General features: G+C 33.3%; 1 protein-coding gene across 1 annotated transcript in view; it reads right to left on the reverse strand.

Annotated features, from left to right (window-relative positions):
- Positions 1–21,382, reverse strand: part of Gabra3 (gamma-aminobutyric acid type A receptor subunit alpha3) — a 125,627-nt gene that overhangs the window by 43,638 nt on the left and 60,607 nt on the right. The window contains exon 4 of the mRNA XM_027954490.2: positions 14,453–14,673. Within this exon, the coding sequence (XP_027810291.1) occupies positions 14,453–14,673 (221 nt within the window). The remainder of the gene's footprint in view (positions 1–14,452; positions 14,674–21,382) is intronic.

The raw sequence follows: 21,382 nt of genomic DNA on the forward strand, positions 1-21,382 counted from the left end.
AAAAAAAAACCTTATATCTAGCACCACACTCAATACTAAAGAACTGTTACTTATTTGTTCCATGAGGCAAGAATGTCTGTTCTGTTATTTACCACATTATTAGAGATTTTAGCCACTCCAAAAAGAAAACCAACAGGACATGACTATTATAAATATGGAGTTATTTTTAAGGAGATGAGTAAAATATTCTAGATTAGATAGATATCGGTGATGTTTGCACAACTGCAATTATGTTATAAATCATTTAATTGTGCACTTTAAAGAAAGGGTGCATTTTCTGACATACGTATAATATTTCAGAAAAGCTGGCTAAAATTAGACAAGCAAAGAAATATAAGACAAAAATTGGAAAGCAAAAATCTAACTGTCTTTGTTTTCAGGTGATATGTTCAGACATTCTGTGAATATATATTTAGAAGATCTAAAGCCATTAAGATGTCAATTCTTACCAAATTGCTCTATAAATTCAAAATTTCTTTTCAAAATCTCAGAGGTTTTTCTTTTAGTAAAACTGGTAAATTGGTTCTAAAACTTAAACCAAAACACAAAGAATCTAGAATAGTCAAAACAGCAAACTACAAAGCTTATATACAACAAAGGGGAAATAATTAACAGAGGAGGCAACCTACAGAAAGGGAAAAATATTTCCAAACTAGACATATTGCAAGCAGCTAATATCCAGAATATATAAGGAACTCAAAAAACTAAATGATGAATGTTGGTGAGGATGGGGAGAAAAGGAACAGGTATAAACTCTTGGGAGAAACATAAATTGGTACGGCTATTATGTAGAACAATATGGAGTCTCCCCAACAACCTAAAAACAGATCTATCATATGATCTAGCTATTCCAATGGGTATGAATGCAAAGGAAATGAAATCACTATGCCAAAGAGATTCCCAAATGCCCATGTTTTCTGTGGTACTTTTCACAATAGTTCAGACATGGAAACAGCCTCAGTGCCCATCAATGGATGAATGGAAAAATAAAATGCTGTATATATCCAATGGAATATTATTCAGCTGTAAAGAAACCACAAAGAACTGGAGGGCAATATATTAAGTAAAATAAACCAGACATAGAAATACAAATACTACATATTGTGTCTCATATGTACAAAATACCCCAAAATCAATCTAAAAGTAGACTAATGATTATTAGAGGTTGAGAAGGATGTGTGTGGGATAGGTAATGATAGGTTTGATTTGATACAGGAAAACTGTATGCCTGTGTTGAAAAATCACACCAAATTCCACTAAAATGTACAATTAATACATGCTAATAATAATAATTTTTAAAAATGAACAGACCCTTTTCCAAAGCATAAGCAAAAAATCATCTAATAATATATTATAAATTTAAGAACTAAATTTTTTAAAGCAGAACATAGGAAAAAATCTTTGTTATCCTGTTAGGCAAAGATATCTTAGACACTACACCAAAAGCATGATCCATAAAAGACAGAATACTATAAATTAGACTCCATCAAATTTCAAAACTTTTGCTCATCAAAAGACATCACCATGAAAATGAAAAAAGGCACAAAGTCTATGGATATATTTGTGAAATATATCTGATAAAAATATTTTTATCAAGATTTTATAAACTCTCAACAAATTAGATATAGAAGAAATGTACTTCAACAGGATAAAGACCATATGGTATGGCCATAAGGTAAACCTACAGTAATATTATATTTGGCAGGAAAAATTGATATGTTTTCCTCCAAGACAAAGATGTCCACTCTCATCACTCCTATTCAAGAGTACTGAAATTTATAGCATGAACTATTAGCAAGTAAGAGAGGGAAAAAGGAGAAGACAAAGGGAAAAGAAGGGAAGGTAAGAAACCCAGATTGGAAAGAAAGAAGTTAAACCGTTTCTATTTGCAGACAACACGATCCTTTATATAGAATCTCCAAAAAAAAAAAAAAAAAAAGAAATCTGTCTGAAAAGCATTAGAAATAATGAACAAACTCAGTGAAATTTAAGAGTACAAAATCAACATATAAACAACAAACAAAAATTAGTGGCATTTCTATACACAGTGAATTATCTGAAAAAGAAAAACAAGACAAAATATCCCATTTATACAGTCATGAAATAATAAAATAAAATACTTAGGGACAAATTTAACCAAGGAGAGTAAAGCTCTTCACAATGAAAACTATAAAACAGTGATGAAAGTTCTTGGAGAAGATACAAATAAATGGAAGAATACCCTGTGTACATGAATTGGAAGAATTAATATTATTTAAATGTTCATACTACTCAAAATGACCTATATTTGTTAGAATAAGTTATAATCTATGTATGTATAATATGTCAAAATACACTCTATTGTCATGTGTATCTAAAAAGAACAAATAAAAAAAATTAATAAAATACCTATACATTCAATGCTAGTCCTTTGAAAATACCAATGATATTTTTCATGTAAATAGGGATAAAAACCCTTAAAATCCACATAGAACCACAAGAGACCCCAAGAACCAAAGCAATCATGAGCACAAAGAACAAAACTGAAGGCATCATGCTTCTTGCCTTCAAATATACTACAAAATTCTGGTAATCAAAAGACCATGGTACTGACACAAATGTAGACATAGAGACCAATACAACAGACAATAAAGACCAGAAATAAATTCACGTATTTATAGTCAAACAATTTTCATTAAAGATGTGAAGAACATACCATGTGGAAAGGACAGTCTTCAATAAATAGTGTTCTGGAGACTAGGTACCTACATGAAGATGAAACTATATCTTTTGTCTTATCACATGAAAAGTCATCTCAAAATGAGTTAAAAGCTTAATTGTAATACTTAAAACTATGAAACTACTGGAAGAAATCATGGGAGATAGTTCCATGACATTGGTCTCTGCAATTATTTTTCTGGATATATCTCAAAAGCACAGACAAAAATAGATTCATGGGATTACACTAAGTATAAAGCTTCTGCATGGCAAAGGAAACAATCAACAAATTAAAGAAACAATCTACAAAATGGGAGGATATTCTCAACATTTATTTCAGTGATTTATGCTATGCCATCTCTTTCACTTAAGAATCCTTGCTATTGACTTAAAGCCACTAAGAAAGTAATTTATTTTTTATTCCTTTAGAATTACACAAATTATAATGACACAGATATTTTGTGCCCTTATTTCATCTCATTGTTTATATGTAGGTACATTTTCAAAATAAGCACACTTATCAAAGATTATTCTACTATGCTATGTGCTGATTATTTTATATTTAATTATACTTTATGAATTTATGAATCATATTCATAAATAAACAAGTAATTGTTTTACACTTTTATATATATATAGTGCTTTGCATTTTAGAATTTTTTTGGAGGATACATATGTCTTATGTACTGAAGTAGAATGAATACCATATGCAAGTCATTTGCTTTTATTTTTTATTGATTAGTTTTAGTCATCCATTTTCTTTTAGATGGAAATCCAACAAAAGCACCAACACAAAGGGAAAAAATTTCCAACTCATAGCATCCATGTCCTCACCTCCTGCTATTGTCTGAGTGTTTGTGTCCCCAAAATACACATGTTGAAAATTAATTCTCCATGAGAAAGTGTTAAGTGGTAGGACCTTTGAAGATGATTGAGTCATAAAGTTTCTGCCTTCATCAGTGAGATTAGGGCATTTATAAAAGAAGGCCTAGGGAGATTGTTAGCCCTTTCTGCCTTATGTGGAACACAGCAAGTATGTGCCCGCTTCGAAGCAGATACCTAGCCCAGACAATGAATTTGGATCTTAGACTTCTAAGCTTTCAAAATCATAAGCAAAAATTTGACTGCTTTTAAATTATCCAGCCCAGGTTATTTTGTTCTAGCAGGCTAAATGGATTAAAAATGTGTTCATTTGCCTTTGACCAAGGAAACAGGATCATTGTAAAAAATGAGGTTCTATTGCTCATATTTTGATAACTCTCACTTTACTAAGCCACTTTGCCATTTCCTTACCTATCCTCTACCAAAAACTCTGGCACACATTCATTACCCAGAATGTTGTGGAGCTGTACATTTAACATTTGTATATCTTAAAATATGCATGTTTACTTCAGTTAAAGAGTTTTAAAAACTGTAAAATTAATATGAATGAAAATGAGTTATGTAGAGCTTCACAATGCCCCACATAAAAACATCAAATCATTCCTAGATTTTTATATGTGGGATTCTGATTTTTTTTTTTGTACTGAGGATTGCACCAAGGAAGCTTTAAGATTGAGCTACATCCTTAGCCCTTTTTATGTATGTATGTATGTATGTATGTATTTATTTATTTTTGAGACAGGATCTCACTAAGTTGCTGAGGCTGATCTCAAACTTGCCTTCCTCCTCCCTCAGCCTCTTGAGTCATTGGGTTTACTGGCCTGCCTGATTTTTTAAAGTGGGGACAAAAACAAGGAGGAACCCTGGAGGAAATACAAGTTTCCACACTAATTAGAGTTCTATGGGCTAAAGGCTACTGAATATATGTATTGGTTATTCAGTGAGGCTGTCAACCTGTTAAAGGTAATTTAGGAGGGGACAGCTTAAACTACATAGAAGATGAGGTTCCCTAGAGCTCAGGGTGTGCCCCACTGTAGATAATCTGTCAACTTGGCATTTTAGAAGTATAACAATCTGCTCTGCACTCTGAGGAAAGTTATTTCTAAAAACTAAAGTATAGACAACACTATATCAAGAACAGCTGAGGTGCCAGGTAGGCTGGTTCTATAATCATGGAGTAAAGGGTAGGGTCTAGGATTTACAGTGAAAAAGAAAGGATAGTAAATCACGTATAGCCATTATCGGTGCAGGATGAGTCACTTGAAATATATCCCAACCAAACACCCAAACCAAGCAGTGAATTAGTCACAAGAATCCCAGTTGTCTGCAGACTTCCCCTTAAATCCTCAAGGCACTGACAAGAGGCTCAGTCCACCGGAAGGAAGGTGATCACTTTACTATTGCATTTAGCATTTGGAGGGAGCACATTTGAGTATTACCAATTACCTCTGAGGTATAGCTCCATCAGTCATTGGCATTTTCCCATACTTTCCCTCACTCTCTCTCCATCTGCAAATACTTGTGATTTCACTAAACAAAAATGTTTCTTTGTTCCCTGCCTGAATGTCCTTTTCTCTTTATTTGTGCAATATATTTACTTCACTTTGCTAAAATATGACCTCTGCTATGATACTTTGTCTGTGTCCTGTAGGCATAGTGGTTACCCAAGTTCACAGAAATTTCAAAGCACTTCAAATACACGAGTGCTTACCACATAGGATTTTCAGTATCTGTGTGTTTGTGTTTTGCACAAGTCTGAGCAACTTGAGAGGGGATCTCAAGTCTCAAGCAATCATCATTGCACTTCCATCCTAGGATGGTGGTTGGCACATAGCAGGTGGTAGATAATGCTTCTTTATCTGAAAAATATGTCTGAAAGATAGGCAGATGAGATATTTCCATCCCATTTTCCAGAAGAAACTGAGACCCAGTGAGAAGAAATGTCTTGCTCAGGATCATACTACTAATGTGTGCCAGAGTTGAGACTCATATCTAGATTTCCTGATTTTACTCTAGATGCTCATGCCACTGCAACATAGGGTCTCCACTCTGTCTAAGAGTAGCATCTAAAATAGTTGGGGATTTTTGGAATAAGGGGGACCCTTCTGTAAATCCTTCTCATTTAAAAATGAGCTTTGTAGCAAATTCAATCTGCCTAGTGATGACTTTCCTGCTTTTGAGAAGTGGAAGTCCTTCTTATTTCAAGGCCCTGATTTTCACCTGGAACTGGAAAAATGAAATAAATGTGATAACTCCCAGTAATATTTTCCTCCTCCCCTATGTCCAGCTCAAAAGCCTGTTTTCCTGAGAATCCCTGCCTTATATGGGTCCATGCCCCCAAGTCTGAGGAAATACTATGAGTTTTTAGCTCATAACACGCCAGTGTTGGCTTTTCATGAAACTTCCATTATGAATTATAGAGGTGTAAATGATGTGTCCTATCTTTCCTTCTAAGATGTGAGCTCTTGAAGGACAGGGGTTGATGTCATTGCACAGAGCACACCGAATAATTTTTATACTATTTCTTGCTTCTCACCTCATTTGAAGCTTCCTCAGAACTCAAAATGAGCCACTCCATCTCTTCTATGCTCTTACTTCTGTTTATTAGAGTGAGGTTCACTAAGTGCGGCTCTGTGAGTCAGTTGTTAGTTCAATGAATAAGGAACTGCAGGTGGAATCCCCTAGAGCAAAAGCCATCATATATATATATATATATATATATATATATATATATATATATATATATATCCGCATGAAAGAAAGAAAGCTATTTATGCTCAGTTGCTCTGGTTACATTAAATCCGATATAACTAACAATCTGGCTCAAATGCTTTCCTGGGTTCCTGGTCATTTCTGAGGCACTTTCTATAATGAAAATTCAAGTGCAAGCCATTTGCATCTAAACTAGGGAAGAAGGAGCTTTATTGTTAAAGTTAGGGAGAAGGGGCTCCTGCCATCATGCAGCATTTATCCTTCAAACAATTTGTCCTTGTAACACCCCAAGTGCATAAGCAAACTGACCCAATCACATAATCAAAGAATAAAGGAAGGCATCATAGACTTAATATGACAGAAACTCTTTCTTAATTGGTTGAAAATACACTTTTCCTCTTGATGATTCAACACAGAGAAACTAGTGCCTATTTCCTTTGAATTTGGTTCAATATAGGATACTATTACCTTGTAACATAACACATAGAAGACAATTAATGTAATGTATTCAATTTTACAAAATCCTACTGTGTCAAAGTTCTCTTGGGTTCCAGACCTGCACTTCCAACTGAAGCCTGTCATGTCCATCTCAGATTCATTATTTAAAATTGATACACTGGGTGGTGGGGTTGTGGCTCAGTGGTAGAGCACTCGCCTAGCACATGCAAGGCCCTGGGTTTGATCCTCAGCACCACATAAAAATAAATAAAATAAAGATATTGTGTCCAACTGCAACTAAAAAATAAATGTTTAAAAAATTGATAGACTGAGCATTGCCTTATTAGCAGAAGTTGTATGTTATGATGTGAAGGAAAATTTTTTTTTTAACTATGACTTGAGTTTCTATACCACCTCTTCCACTTATTACTGATGTGTCTTTGCCATACCTAAGTTCAGTTTACTAACTATATCCATGGAAATATTAACAATAAAACAAAACCCCCAGAGAGTGGTCATGTGCCATAACACATGTCACACTCTTTCAATGGCTCATCCCATTTGTTCCATAAGATGACTTTAAAAGGCAAGTGTTGTTATGAATTATCTCAGCTTACAAAGGAAGAACTGTAAAAAACTTTTTTTAAAAATATTCATTTTTAGTGTCAATCGACCTTCATTTTATTTATTTATATGTGGTGCTAAGAATAGAACCCAGTGCCTCAAAAATGCTAGGCAAGCACCATACCACTGAACCCCAACCCCAACCCTGAATTCCACTTTCTTAATTATAATGCTATACTGTGACCCAGTACTATATGCACATGATCATTGTTATGAGGATTAAATGAAACAAACACAGAACACCTAGGATAGTGCTTAGCATACAGCAAATGCTCAAGAATTATAGATTCTCTAACCATTCCCTCCTCTCACCAAAATATCTTCATCTATTTCATCATTGGGCATTTGGTTTGGTTTTGCTTTTGTTTTATTTTTTGTTAACAGAACCACAATTCATTCAGCATCCACTGAGATTATGGCAGGGACAATCTCAAGGCTCCTTTTACAAAACTACTCCAGTTGGACACAAGTTCTATTGAAAACCTCTCCCAGGAGAAGGCAACAGGGAGTAGGAGAGAGGGTGGACATGTTTAAAACACAATATATGCATGTATGAAATTGTCATAGTGAAACCCAATAATTTGTACAGTTAATATGTGTTAATAATTATAATAAAAAGAAGAAAAAAATCTCTCATTAATTTACACTGCCATTGCTTATTCTTCCCTGAACTATGAAATGGTCCACTAATTGACATCCTTGTTTCCAACTGATCCTTCAAGAGTGCAAGTAGAGATTTTAATTGCAACACAAAACAAAACTGGAATTGTTAGAGACTAAATTTCACTCTTTTCTTGGCACAAACAATATTTCTTTACCCAGCTTGCAATTCTAGTCAAAAGGTCAGTAGTAAAAGTAGTATATGCTGCTTAAGGCTCAATATGTAAACTCCTCCCACACACAATCTTTCATGTGCCTTTTTCTATCTTTTGATATAGATAAGCACAGTGGTCTTGGAAACCATGTATCAAATATGACAGAATCACTAAATGAAAGTAAATTGGGTTCCTAAATTACCATTTGGAAATGAGTCTCCTGTCTATGAAGAACATCTGCTTTGAACATGAAGGAATAGAGAAATGCACTTCTATCACATTGAACTACATTTTGGGTTCAGCAACTTGTGTTAGCACAAATTATCTCTTATCTCTCACTTTAAAAAGATAATCGTTCCATGTAACTATAAGAAAAATGTATTGTGTCACATCCAGATTATCATTCCTCATTTATCATGTGTAAATCCTTCCAAATAGGTATGCTATTTGGCTATATATCCAACTACTTTTCCTTATCACTGCCATTTTCCAAGAGCTTAGGCTGGTAGTGGACTTGTGATTCTCCTATAGTACCAAGTAGTTAGGACTACAGGCATAACCAGCTCAATGCTGCTTCTTGAATGTACTGCATATCTATATCCTTCTTCAAAACCTTACTTAGTGGGAAAAATAATAACTAGAACCAGATGAACCTGCATTTACAGTTCATCTGCATAACAGTTCAACCTGCATAACAGTATCATCCTGAGAAACTCATTTATAATTTTTAAGCTTCACTTTCTGGATAAATTCAATACGGATAATAATTATAAGCATTGCATACCTATATTAAATACTTATTGTGAATATTACACATTTTACAAAAAGTGTCTGGTACATAGTAGGTGTTCAATTCATAGTAGTTATTTGTATAATTATGTTAGTTTTATGGCAACTTTCTTGCTAGAAACTGTACCTTCAACTTTGCCTTCTGCCAATATGCCTTGTACACTGTTTCCAGAGTGATCTATCTAAAATGAAAATCTTTTCAGTTCCTTCCTCTGAAGTCAAATGTTCAATGAATCCCCCTAATTTTTATGCCAACACAGCTTATTAATACTGCTCCCCATGCCAGACACCTCCTCTGTACTATTTTCTGGTGCAGTTATAGTGATCTTCATTTATTTCTCCCAATGTATAATCACTCCCTCCCTCCCTTACTCCCCAGAACTACCTACCTGCTGGACTCTCTTTGGAATATTTTCTTCCAATTTTTAAAATCTAATTTACCTCTAGACAGCTTTTAAGTCTCAGTTGAATAGTGATTTCCTCAGGAATTTATTGTAGATGTCCCCACAGGCTCATTTCATTGTCCCTGCTAGATGCCCCCATAGTACCTTTTATTTCCTCTTGTGAGATGAATTTTCTGATGGATTATATCAATTTATGAATACATATCTGTGTGCATGCTATTTCCTCTGCCTAGAATATCCTCCTATACCTCAGTTGTGCTCTTCATCTCTTTGATAGTTAACTACATTCCCTTCAGTATTAAAGAGATAAGATATGGATTGCCTGTTTTGCAGTTTTCTTTGATGCTCCCATGTAAATGTCTTTCTTTCTGATCCTGTAACTATCACATTTTGGACTTCTCTATATTAAGTGTTTTTTTTTTTATTATAGTGCTACTAAATGTGCACTTGTCTCTTTAACTACTGGAGTATAAGTTCATTAAGAGTATGACCTGTGTCTTATTTGTCTTTGTAGCTATACACATATCCCAAAGCATTAAACATGTTAAGTACTTATAAATGTATCAAATAAATGATTCAAGTCAGTCCATTTTTTATCTATTAGCTATTCAGATAGCTAGTGGGACTTTTTGTATTCTACTATGTATTGTGCAGAATTTATATGTAATATGTATAAAGAATCATATTATTAACATGTTCATCCATATACTTATCACTAAATATGATGTCATTAATAAAGTTCCATATATGTTCACAGTTGAGTAATAGAAATTAGAAATTTGTGTATGGATCTTGGATTGGGTTCTGTTAATCATTTTATTATGTGTGATGATGAAATTAGCAGCAAGTAATGAGCTTTGGCCTGCATTTTTATGGTTGTCCTGAGGTCCAAAGATGAGACAAGGCAAAGCTTCTTTCTCAACTGTCCTAGTTACATATCCATGTAACACTTCACTAGATTTTTCTAGGTAGTTGTCCTTCTGTAGCTTTCCCATAAAAATCCAGATAATATGGATGCTGCAGAATAATACTTTCCAAAAAACTCTAAGCATCCTGCAGACCTTATCCAATTTGTGCTTGTCATGTGCGTTTAAGAAGGCAGCTACAAACATTATCAGAATGAAGGACTGGAGAAATAAGACCAGGAGTTGCTAAAGGTCATTAGATGAATCAATTGTGGGGCCATAAAAAGAGCCAAGCTTTTATCTTGCAGTTTTGAGCCTAGATTGCCCTCCAGAGTCACCTTCCTAGATCCATGGTGAACTCTCTACTGTGTAGGACAAACAATGGTTTTGTCTTGCTTCTGTACTTCTGTACATCCTCTATTCTGTACTTCAAAATAAGTACAAAGGCATTCCATAAAGATTCTCGGATCATATAATCTCAGTGTCTTGTCCAATTCAGACTAAAATGGAGGGCTCAGTGATTATCATCTTGATATTCATTCAACTCTATTTTCAGGTGACTAATCAATTTCTCTGCTTCATTCATCCTCTGCCCTCCTTGATCTAAATCTTCATCTTTTTTTCTTCAAATTTCAATATTCTAGGGGCTGGGGCTGGGGCTCAGTGGTAGCACACTTGCCTGGTGTGTGTGAGGCACTGGGTTGGATTCTCAGCACTGCAAACAAATAAATAAATGTCTATCAACAACTAAAAAAATATTTTAATTTTTTTTTTAAATTTAATATTCTAATCCTCTCCTCACTTTCTGGAAACTCCAGAACCGAAATATATCTTCTATCTTCTCTTTCATTATTCAGTTTTGCCTCTATCCTGTTTTCTTTATTCATTCACTATTCTTCCTCCTTTAATATTCTCCATCTCTAATGTGTTCAGTTTCTTTATTGCCCATTGGTATCTTCTCTATGTTCTCTTCCATTTGCTTTCTCTTGATTTATCCATCCACATTTCTTCCTCATCGTTTCAACCATCCATCCACCTCCTTCCATGATCTCTCTTCTGTTTACAACTACTCTGTTCTATTCTTTCCACAATTGTGTGAACTCCTAGGTCCTCTTCAATCTGTTCCCCTTTACTCATTTAGTACAAGAATGTCTCTCTTCCATCTGTTCTCTACCATTGCTCTATTCTCTCCAAATTCTTCTTCATACATTATATCCATTCATATCTCTCTACTGACCTATCTTTCCCACCTCCTTTTCAACATTTATGTCCTTTCATACAGTGTGATCATTCTCACCTTTTTGAAACTCTTTGAACCTTTGATATATCAGCCAAGATGTGTTAGATGAGTATGCAATAAGAAGCATTTCTAAAACCTCAGAGCCTTAAAGCAACAAAAGTTCATTTCTAATTCACATTGTTTATCTGAGATTTGGAGAGAAACTTGCTTCTATGTCAACCTCAATCAGGAGCAGGAACATAGAATGATGGATCCAAAACCATCTGGAATAATGTGTATCACTATGATGAGGAAAGGCAACATGGCATATCATGCACTGGTTCTGAAAGTCTTCCTCTGTCCCTTAGAATTAACATGTGCCATTTATTTACACTCGTATTTGATTAACCCAAATGAGTCATTTGTTTCTGCCCAACTTTAAGGTACAAGGGGAATATAATACTACCATGTATCCAGAAGGAGGAGGATAGGGACAATTTGCCAAGTGGCAGTACTGACCACCATGCTTACCTTTCAAGATAGAGCACACTATTTATTTTATTAACATTTCCCTCACTTGTCCTTCTGGATCTCCTTTATAGGTCCCTCATTTTCCCCCTCTGCCTTAATGATAGTAGTGTTTTATGATTGGATCCTTGGTCTGTATTTACTGCCTATTTCCTCAATTTATCATCCCTTGTGCATTCCAATCTATTTATCTGAAATAGAAATTCAATACTTCTTATCCAGATGATTTTGGCCATTTCCTAACCATTTTCCCTAATTTTCATCTTCACATACATTTTTTACACAGTAACTACATTGTCATATATTAAATTAGAAAAAATCACCACCTCATTCTCTTATCTAAAACGTCTTCCATTCACTGCAATTGTACACTTGGCTTTATGTCTAGAATACCCATCCTCTCTACCCTCTGCTCCTACCTATAATATATTTGATTATATTCCACATATGTAACAATATAAAAATTAATACCAATAACCAGGAACCTAGGTGCTGCCTAACCAAAAGACTCTTTTCTCAACCTGTCTCAGGAGAATAAATTAGACAACTCTCCTCTTTTTTCCAATAATTGTGTGTGTGTGTGTGTGTGTATATATATATATATATATATATATATATATATATATATATATATATATATATCTTTAGCATTTTAGTTAATATTATTTGTGATTATCTAATTATTGTTTCAACCTTATTATACTGTGATGGTCAAAAGGACAGAGACCATCTGTAATTAATGTTTGCATACCCATAACTTAGTCCAGGGCCATGTATGTATTAGGAAGTCAAACATATTTGCTAAATGATCAAATTGAATTAAGACTTGTCTTTCTTGCACCCATGATTTCCTTCCCTTTTGTTCATCTCCTTCAGTGTTTCTTCCCCTACTCCTCTATGTCTTTTCTTCTTTTTTCTCATATATTATATCCTCTTCATCAAGTTTTCCCATCCTTTTATGGCATCCTAATACTTAGTCTCTTTATTTTCCTCCATATTCTCCATTATCTTCTCAGCTTTTCTACTCTTTTCTCTCCTTTCTCACATTCTCTCTTTCTCTATCCTCATATCTCTCTCTTCCTTCTCTCTATATATGATATGCATGTTATATGTCATATATATTCACACTCATACATATGTAATATGTATTCATAATATATATAAAATCTGGAGAAAATGTACATAATTAGTCTTCCCTTCCCCTCTCCTTCTTTATCCAATTCATATCCATTTTTCTTCTTTTCTCTAGAATTTCTCCTCTACCATATGTCCATTTTTCCTCTACTCTCTCATTTCTTCCTCTCTCATTCAACTTTTAAGTATTCATCTTTTATCCTTTGTTCCTAAGCCATTTTCCTGTCTCCCAAATTCTTGTAGGAAAACATAAGTAAATAACAAATTTGAAGTAATGAGGGATATAATTCATATATTCACCAGCCATGCATTGAGTTTCATTATGCAAAATAATAAATCCATAAATTTAAAATAGCCCTAGAAACTGCACTGAATGATTGCATTTATCTATTCAATAAAGGTTCACTCAGTTACACAAAATGAACACACATTAATATGGGAGGAAGCTTCAAAGAGTGACAAATGACAGCATAAGAGCTAGCAAAAGAATAAAAAGCACACACAAAAACCAAAAATTTTTTTTTAGTATTGGAGCAAAAAATCTTATTGTATTGCAAGTGCTCTCAAAGATATTCTTTTGACAGTAAAATTCATTATCCAGTAACTCTAAGGACAATAATGAGTCATGAAATACATAAAATTGTGATGGCTCCTATGCATTGGGTGCTAAAAATGTATAAAACATATTTTATCTTTTATGAAGATTTCACTAAGCTACAATCTGAAGTGTTTGGAAACTTCATTTATATAAAATTCTTTGGCATCCCCAGGTAATGTGACATAAAATAAGTATAGCAGTATTTTTTATTTGTATATATAAAACATAATGTTTCAGAAAATATCTATCATCTCATCTGAGTCTCACAAGTCTGTTTCATAAGGGTATTTTTCCCTAGTCAAACTTAGCATATTCTAATGATCAGTATGTTCATATATATATATATATATATATATATATATATATATATATATATATATATATGTAAGTTTGTGAAACTTAGTGTCTTTAAATATGAATGTGCCTGTATATTAGGTCACATGTGTCTTTGAGTATGCATACATTTATAAAATACACATATATCTCTGTCTCAGATTATTTATATGTGCAACTACCCATTTATATGTGTATACAAAGTATGTATGCATACAAGCAAATATGTTAAGAAGTGTGCATGTATATATACATATGTGTGTATTCATTTCTAATCTGTAAATTTGAAATAATTATGGATACCCTAAAATGTGCTGCTTACAACCCCAATCCTATCCACAATATATTCTAATTAGGAGCAATCATTCTCTCACCTCATTGTATAGAGAAGGGTTCCATTGTCTACCAGTCTGAGCAGCTTGTTCGGTGTGGTCATATTATGAGCCACTGATTTCTTGCCATTATGAAAGAAGGTGTCAGGAGTCCAGATCTTACTAGCCAGGAGATTGTTCAGTGGAAGGATCTTCATGGGTCCATCAAATTTCAGTCTCTCATCATGCCATGTCTGTCTAAAAAATACATCAATGGTGTACTCCTAGGGACAGAAAAGAGAGGAAAAAAAATTTTTTTCAGAAGAGTCTTGATGAGGACCAGCAATGCCCTCAGCAAATATTAATTACATCTTCTGATGTAGAACAGCAGTCTACTAACAGTGGTTATTGAATGGTTACTGATAAGTCAGGTAAATGATTATGGCTGAAAAATAATGCCATAGGGATTGTGAGTATAGTGATACTATATCTGATGAGGCTTTTATTAGAAATAGCAGTACTAATACTATTTTACACATCATACAAGCTGACTACAAGACTTTTCTTATGAAAAGGCAAGCACTTTCTTGTCTTAATAGAAGAAATTCCTAACCTTGTCTTTACTCTAGAAAGATACCATATAAACATCTAAGGCCAATATAACAATAACCATAAAAACAAACTTTATACTTTAACACATATTTCATCAAAGCCTCAAAGTAACAATATGTCAGATGGGTTAAAACCTTATCTTCAATAGGCAATTAAATCTCATATATAAATAAAATAGAAATAAATGCACACATAGAAAAATGGGTAAGTGAACAGAAAATTAAATAAATGGATAAAAATTCTTATCAAAAATGAAAAATGTTCAAATTTCCTATTAACCAAAATATAAGTTAAAACAAGTATAAGTGTTCAAGGTTTTGGTAATAGTAGAAAAAATTGTTTGAGCACATCCTTCCATTGCTATCAATGATTAAATCTGAACAACAACTGTATATTACGTGAAAGCAATGGGGAATGATTGAAAGCAGACAGACAAAAATGAGTATATACTTGGAAGATGGTAATAGCCATGGGTTCAAATTGTAAATTAGTAATTTTTCTTTCCCTTAGGTAATACCCCAAGCCTAGCACTCCTCTGACATGTATGACAAATAGCCTTCCTAACTCAAGGTGGCAGGAAATCTGGAATATTAGGGATGAGAGTACTAGAAGCAAGAAAATCACTGAAATGATGGGCATCCAAATCTCAGTATATTCTCTGCTTCAAGTCCCAGCTGACCACCATACTACATACAAATAGAGGCAACTATGGGACCCAGAAAAATCAGGCACAAATAATTGAGTAGTAGTCCACTAAATAAAAGAACTGTATTGGATGTTGCTTGTGAGTTTGCTGTTTTTTAGGCTGAAGAAATTCCTCAATCCATCACTATTCACGTTGCAGAAGTCTGAAAACTTATTATTTTTATGTATCAGAGGAAATGTTCAGGACTGAAGGATGTGCTAAAATGCTTGGAGAGTTTCTTGTAAGCCAGAGAACCACTGAGAAGGAGAGTCTCAAAATCTGAATGCAAATTTTGCCCAAATTCTTGATTAACCACAAAACACAGGGGATTACTGCAGGAGGTCAGTTTGAAAAAAAAAAAAAAAGCTACCAGAAATTTATTAAAATTCTTTAGTTTAAAACACCCTAATGACTTCTGATCATATCTTGATTATCTTCCCTGACATATACTGGCCCTTGTCTTCCTCTTTGAGATATCCTTCACTCCTTCTCCACAAATTAACCAATTTGGCTTTTTATTCTACTAGCATACCAAGTATATCCTTGCTTAAGAATCTAAAAATCATATAATTTACTGTCTCAATAGGACTATTTTTGAGAACAAGAGGAGATTTTATAAATAACCAGGGCAATGGGTGTAAACTAGGACTCTGCCAAATGAGAAACTGGAATTAGACTCCCATATAAAGCAAAGATCCTGAAAGGTTCCAACCTCAGCAAAAGGGTGAACTAGATAAAATTAATTAGACAAAACCAACCCACAACACAAACACTCAAAATAGAAGGTTGAGGAGAGAGGGGAAAGCCTTTTTTTTTTTTTATCAAATTTAGCAACTTCCAACCTCATCTTTTGTGGTATGATATTCAAATGTACACTATCTGCTTGATCTGAGGTTTTCAAACTGAGAAATTAACATAAAAATTGGTTTCAGGCTGGATATACTACAAGATTAACTTACAGAAGCAAACACAAAAACACTCTGGAGGGACATAACCACAAGTAACTGAAAATAAATTCACAGCCCACAATAACAAAACACCAAAGAAAATGATCATGAGCAAGAGTCAGACGATACAACATATAACAAAATTAGACTCCCTCCAAGTACTTCATATAACATAATTATCAAATAGAGATTATGAAAAAAGTACAATTAAAATTATAAAGGTTATGGGGAAAGGTAAGAAAGAAAAATCTGATTTTAAAAAGGTCTATTTGAAGCTGACCTTTTGTAAAAGAGAAATAGTCTTTGGAAATTAAAGCTTAATGAGTGTGTCATATAAAGTAGATTAGATATTACTGAAGAGAGACTAATGAACTGGAAGATACATATGAGGAAAAATTGCTCAGTTTATATTTCAGACAGATAAATGATAAAAATATGAAAGAGAGAAAAACCTCTTATTCTTTTATAGAGGACAAAAAGAAAAGGTTCAGCATATGTCTATTAAGATTCTAAATGTGAAAGAATAGAGAAAATAGAAGAGGAACAATATTCAAAGTACTAATGGATGAGTTGTCTCATAATTGTTGAAATATATGGATCCTTAGCTTTGAAACCATGAGCTCAATAAATTAAAGCAGATCCAAGCCAAGCAAGCATATAGCAGATTTAAGAATATTAAAGTGGTGAACTTCAAAGCAAAATATAAATGACATCTAACCTACAAGATAATATAATTTTGATTGATAGAAGTTTTCTTAAAAGGAATAATAGAGGGGTTGTAGCTCAGGGGAAGAGTGCTTGCCTAGCATGTGTGAGGCACTGGGTTAAATTCTCAGCATTACATATAAATAAATAAAATAAAGGTCCCTCAACAAAAAATATTTTTAAAAAAGCAATAATAGAAGTCAAAAGACATCAAAAATACATCTTGAAATGCTAAAAGAAAAATAATGGTTAACTCAGAATGCTATAGTCAACTAGACTGTATTTTAAGAGCAAGATGAACAAGAAGCTAATTTTATTTTATTTTTTTAAAGAGAGAGAGAGAGAGAGAGAGAGAGAGAGAGAGAGAGAATTTTTTAATATTTATTTTTCAGTTTTTGGTGGACACAACATCTTTATTTGTATGTGGTGCTGAGGATCGAACCCAGCGCCCCGCGCATGCCAGGCGAGCATGTTACTGCTTGAGCCACATCCCCAGCCCAAAGCTAATTTTAGATAAATAAAACAAGACAGAGCATCTACTACTAACTGGTCCTCATTCTTACCTCAGATTTTCTCATGGCTGGGTCAATTACTGCCTTCAGGTTTAATTCAAAAGTCACATCAGAAAGGCATTCCTTGACCATTCTATCATAAATAGTAATTTCTGTTCCCCTTATCATGTGCTACATTTCTTCTTCATAGCACTCATGAAATATATCTTTATTTATTATGTCTTTCATGCCAACAGCCTGGAAGTCCCATAAAAGTAGGGTCTTTACTCTATTTGCTGCTATACCCTCAGCACCTAGAACTCTGACTGCTATAAAGTAGATTCTCTATACACACTTTTTGAATAAGTAAATTGTGGAATGAAGCCTTATGAAAAGAGCTACTAAAAGAATTTCTGAATGTCTCAAAACAGAAGATTGAGGAGAGAGGAGAAAGCCTTTTTATCCTTGAAAATCGAGCAAAAGGAATATGCCACAAGGAAAAGCAAGTATAAATATTGATGATGTTTTGGGTAAACTAAACAAATACTGGCTATTTACAAATAGTAATAAAGGCTATTAAACTAAGGCAGAGCAAAACTAATTAAACCAAATGAAAGGATGGAGTAAGAACATGTAATTTAATACATTATTGAATTTGAGAGAAGAGTGAAAATATTCAGTACCATTAGACTTTAGGTCACATATGCATGTTATTATATAAGATAATCACTCAAGAATATAATATAAGTAGAATATAAAACACAAAACAACAGAGGAAACAAAGGGAAATGTAGAAAATGCTTCAATCTTATAGAAGCCAAGATAAGAAAAAAAAATAAATCATAGAAAAATTGGGAGGAATGATACACAAAATCATATAATATAAATAAACTACTGTAAATAAAATGGAAATATTATAAACAATGTACTTACATTCTGTACAAACAAGACATAAAAATGGACAGATTGAAATCATACATTGGTTAATCTTAATTAAAATAGAGGTAGAACAGACTGTAGGACATTTTTGAGGGGATGAAATATAATGACATTAGCTGGAGTATTTCAAGTAGAAAATATAACAACTCTATCTTTGAATGCATTAATACCATGTAATCAAAATAAATAAGACAAAACTTGAATTACATGGACAAATCAACAAACCATAGATTCTGAACAAGTGAAAGATAAATGAGATCAAAAATTGAATAAAATCAAGAACCTTAACTGACAAGCATGAGCCAAAGAACACACATAGACTTACTGATTAAATACCCAGTAAAACACATAAAATTTTTGCCAAAAAAGAAAATGGCAATGTGCTAAGCCATAAGGCCAATCTCAATAAATATGTCAGACCCTAGAGACTATTTTTATTCAATATGGGGCATGAAATTAGGAATTAATAACAAAATTTTCACAAGTTAAAATTGAAAGACATACTACAAAAATGTCAAGAAACAAGGGAGAGCAGGAACATCAAGTATTTTCTCCCTTTTTTTTTTTTGGAGGGGGGTGCTGGGGATTGAACCAAGGGCCTTATGCATGCAAGGCAAGGACTCTACCAACTGAGCTATATCCCCAGTCCCTACCAAGTATTTTCAAGAACAGTAAAAAGGATGATCCAGATAAGAGCAAAAATTAATGAACCAGAAAAAAAAAGAAATAATACAGATGATGAAAAAAGGTAAAAACAAGATACTTTGAAAACACTAACAATACTTTTAAAAACCTTCTGACAAATTTATCAAGAAAAACGGACAAGGGAGGAATAGTAATGGAAAGGGTGGTGATATATAATAGTAAAATTAGAAAAATAGTTAATGATTTTTTGTACCAGTTGATGAGCACAAGAGTTTCTATAACTACCTTATCTACTTTGGTCCCTCAAATCCAAGATGGACTGGTTCCATGAACCCCTGAAGATACCAAAATTTGAGGATGTCAAATCCCTTATAGTGTTTGCATATAACATACATACAACTTACTCTATGCTTTAAATCATCTCCAGATTATGTATAATGCCTAATACAATGTAAATGCTATACAAATTGTTATACTGCATTGTTTAGGGAATAATAAAAAGAAAAAAACTGTATGTGTTTAGTGAACGTGCAAAAATTTTTAAAATATTTTCACACTCAGCATTTGGCTGAATTTGGGAATACAGTCCATGGATACATAGAGCCAGTTGTGTGTGTAAAGGCTTACTGATAGCCTGTGGAAAATAGATTGTAGGGAAATAAGAGTAGAACTGATAAGCATCACACATTGTATATTGTATACGTATACTGAATTATCACATTGTACCCCATAGTAAAATTAAAATGATAACTAAAATAGAGTAGAGATGGGAAAATCAGTTAGGGACTTTTTCCAGCTGGACATGCCAGAAGAGATGGTAGCTTGGATCAGAGAAGTAGCAGTGTAGGTAGTAATAAGTGCTTAAATTTGGGAACATCTATAAACAAATACAGAGGTTATGAATACAATAACAGTAAAACCAAATAAGAGATATATAAAAAATAAAATAACATTAGTAAGTTAGATTTGTCCTAGGAATGTAAAGTTGCCCTGATATGAGGAAATCTACTAATATAATTAACCACATTGACAGTTTAGAGGGGGAAATAATGCAATATCTTCATAGGGGCCAAAATAGGAATTGGAAAATTTCAAATACACTCATAAGTGAACACACATACAGATACACTTCTTAGAAAACTAGGAATGCAAAATATAGTAGATATGTCATATTCATTACTGTTTACTGTTGTCATTTAGCCTTTCTAAGAAATCTTGTAAATTTTCCAATATTATTTTAATCATATATTATTCCCATCTTTTCAAATTGTCAAAACCCAAATATCTAACATTTCTTGAAGCTACAATCAGTCTACAAACCTAGGTACCAAAAATTGTTCAATCAGTCTCTCTCTCTCTCTCTCTCTCTCTCTCTCACACACACACACACACACACACACACACACACACACCTCTCACAGGAAACTTCAATTCAAAAGTGTGTTGAGTTTCCAGCTCTGTGGAGAGGAAAGGCATCTCTTCATTAGTAACACTGCCACTAAACGCACACACAACCCAAAATGCTTAACCTCAAAGGTAACCAGGAAAATGCAAATATATCAATTAGATATCACTTCATACATATCAAAATGTCAAAAATAAATGGCGACAATATGCAATGTTAGCAAAGTGTAGACAAATGAAGCTCTAATACACTGCTAGTGGGATTATAAATTGATATAACCCATTACAAAAATATCTGTCCATATCTGAAAAAAGGTTAAATTATGCAAACTTTATGAATCAAAAAAATTTTATCTGTAAATACACACTCTACAAAAATTCAAATATTATCACTTGAAGATATACATAAGAATGTTTGTTGAATCATTGTTTCTAAAGTAGCAAAAAACTGTAAACACCTTAAGTGCACATTAACAGGAAAATGGATGCATTATAAAAAATATAATGTAATAATTTTTAATAGTTAAAATAAATAAGTTACATTAAGCTTATCAAAAATAATAGT

Source organism: Marmota flaviventris, chromosome X (genome assembly GCF_047511675.1).
Source record: "Marmota flaviventris isolate mMarFla1 chromosome X, mMarFla1.hap1, whole genome shotgun sequence".
NCBI classification, from domain to species: Eukaryota; Metazoa; Chordata; class Mammalia; order Rodentia; family Sciuridae; genus Marmota; species Marmota flaviventris.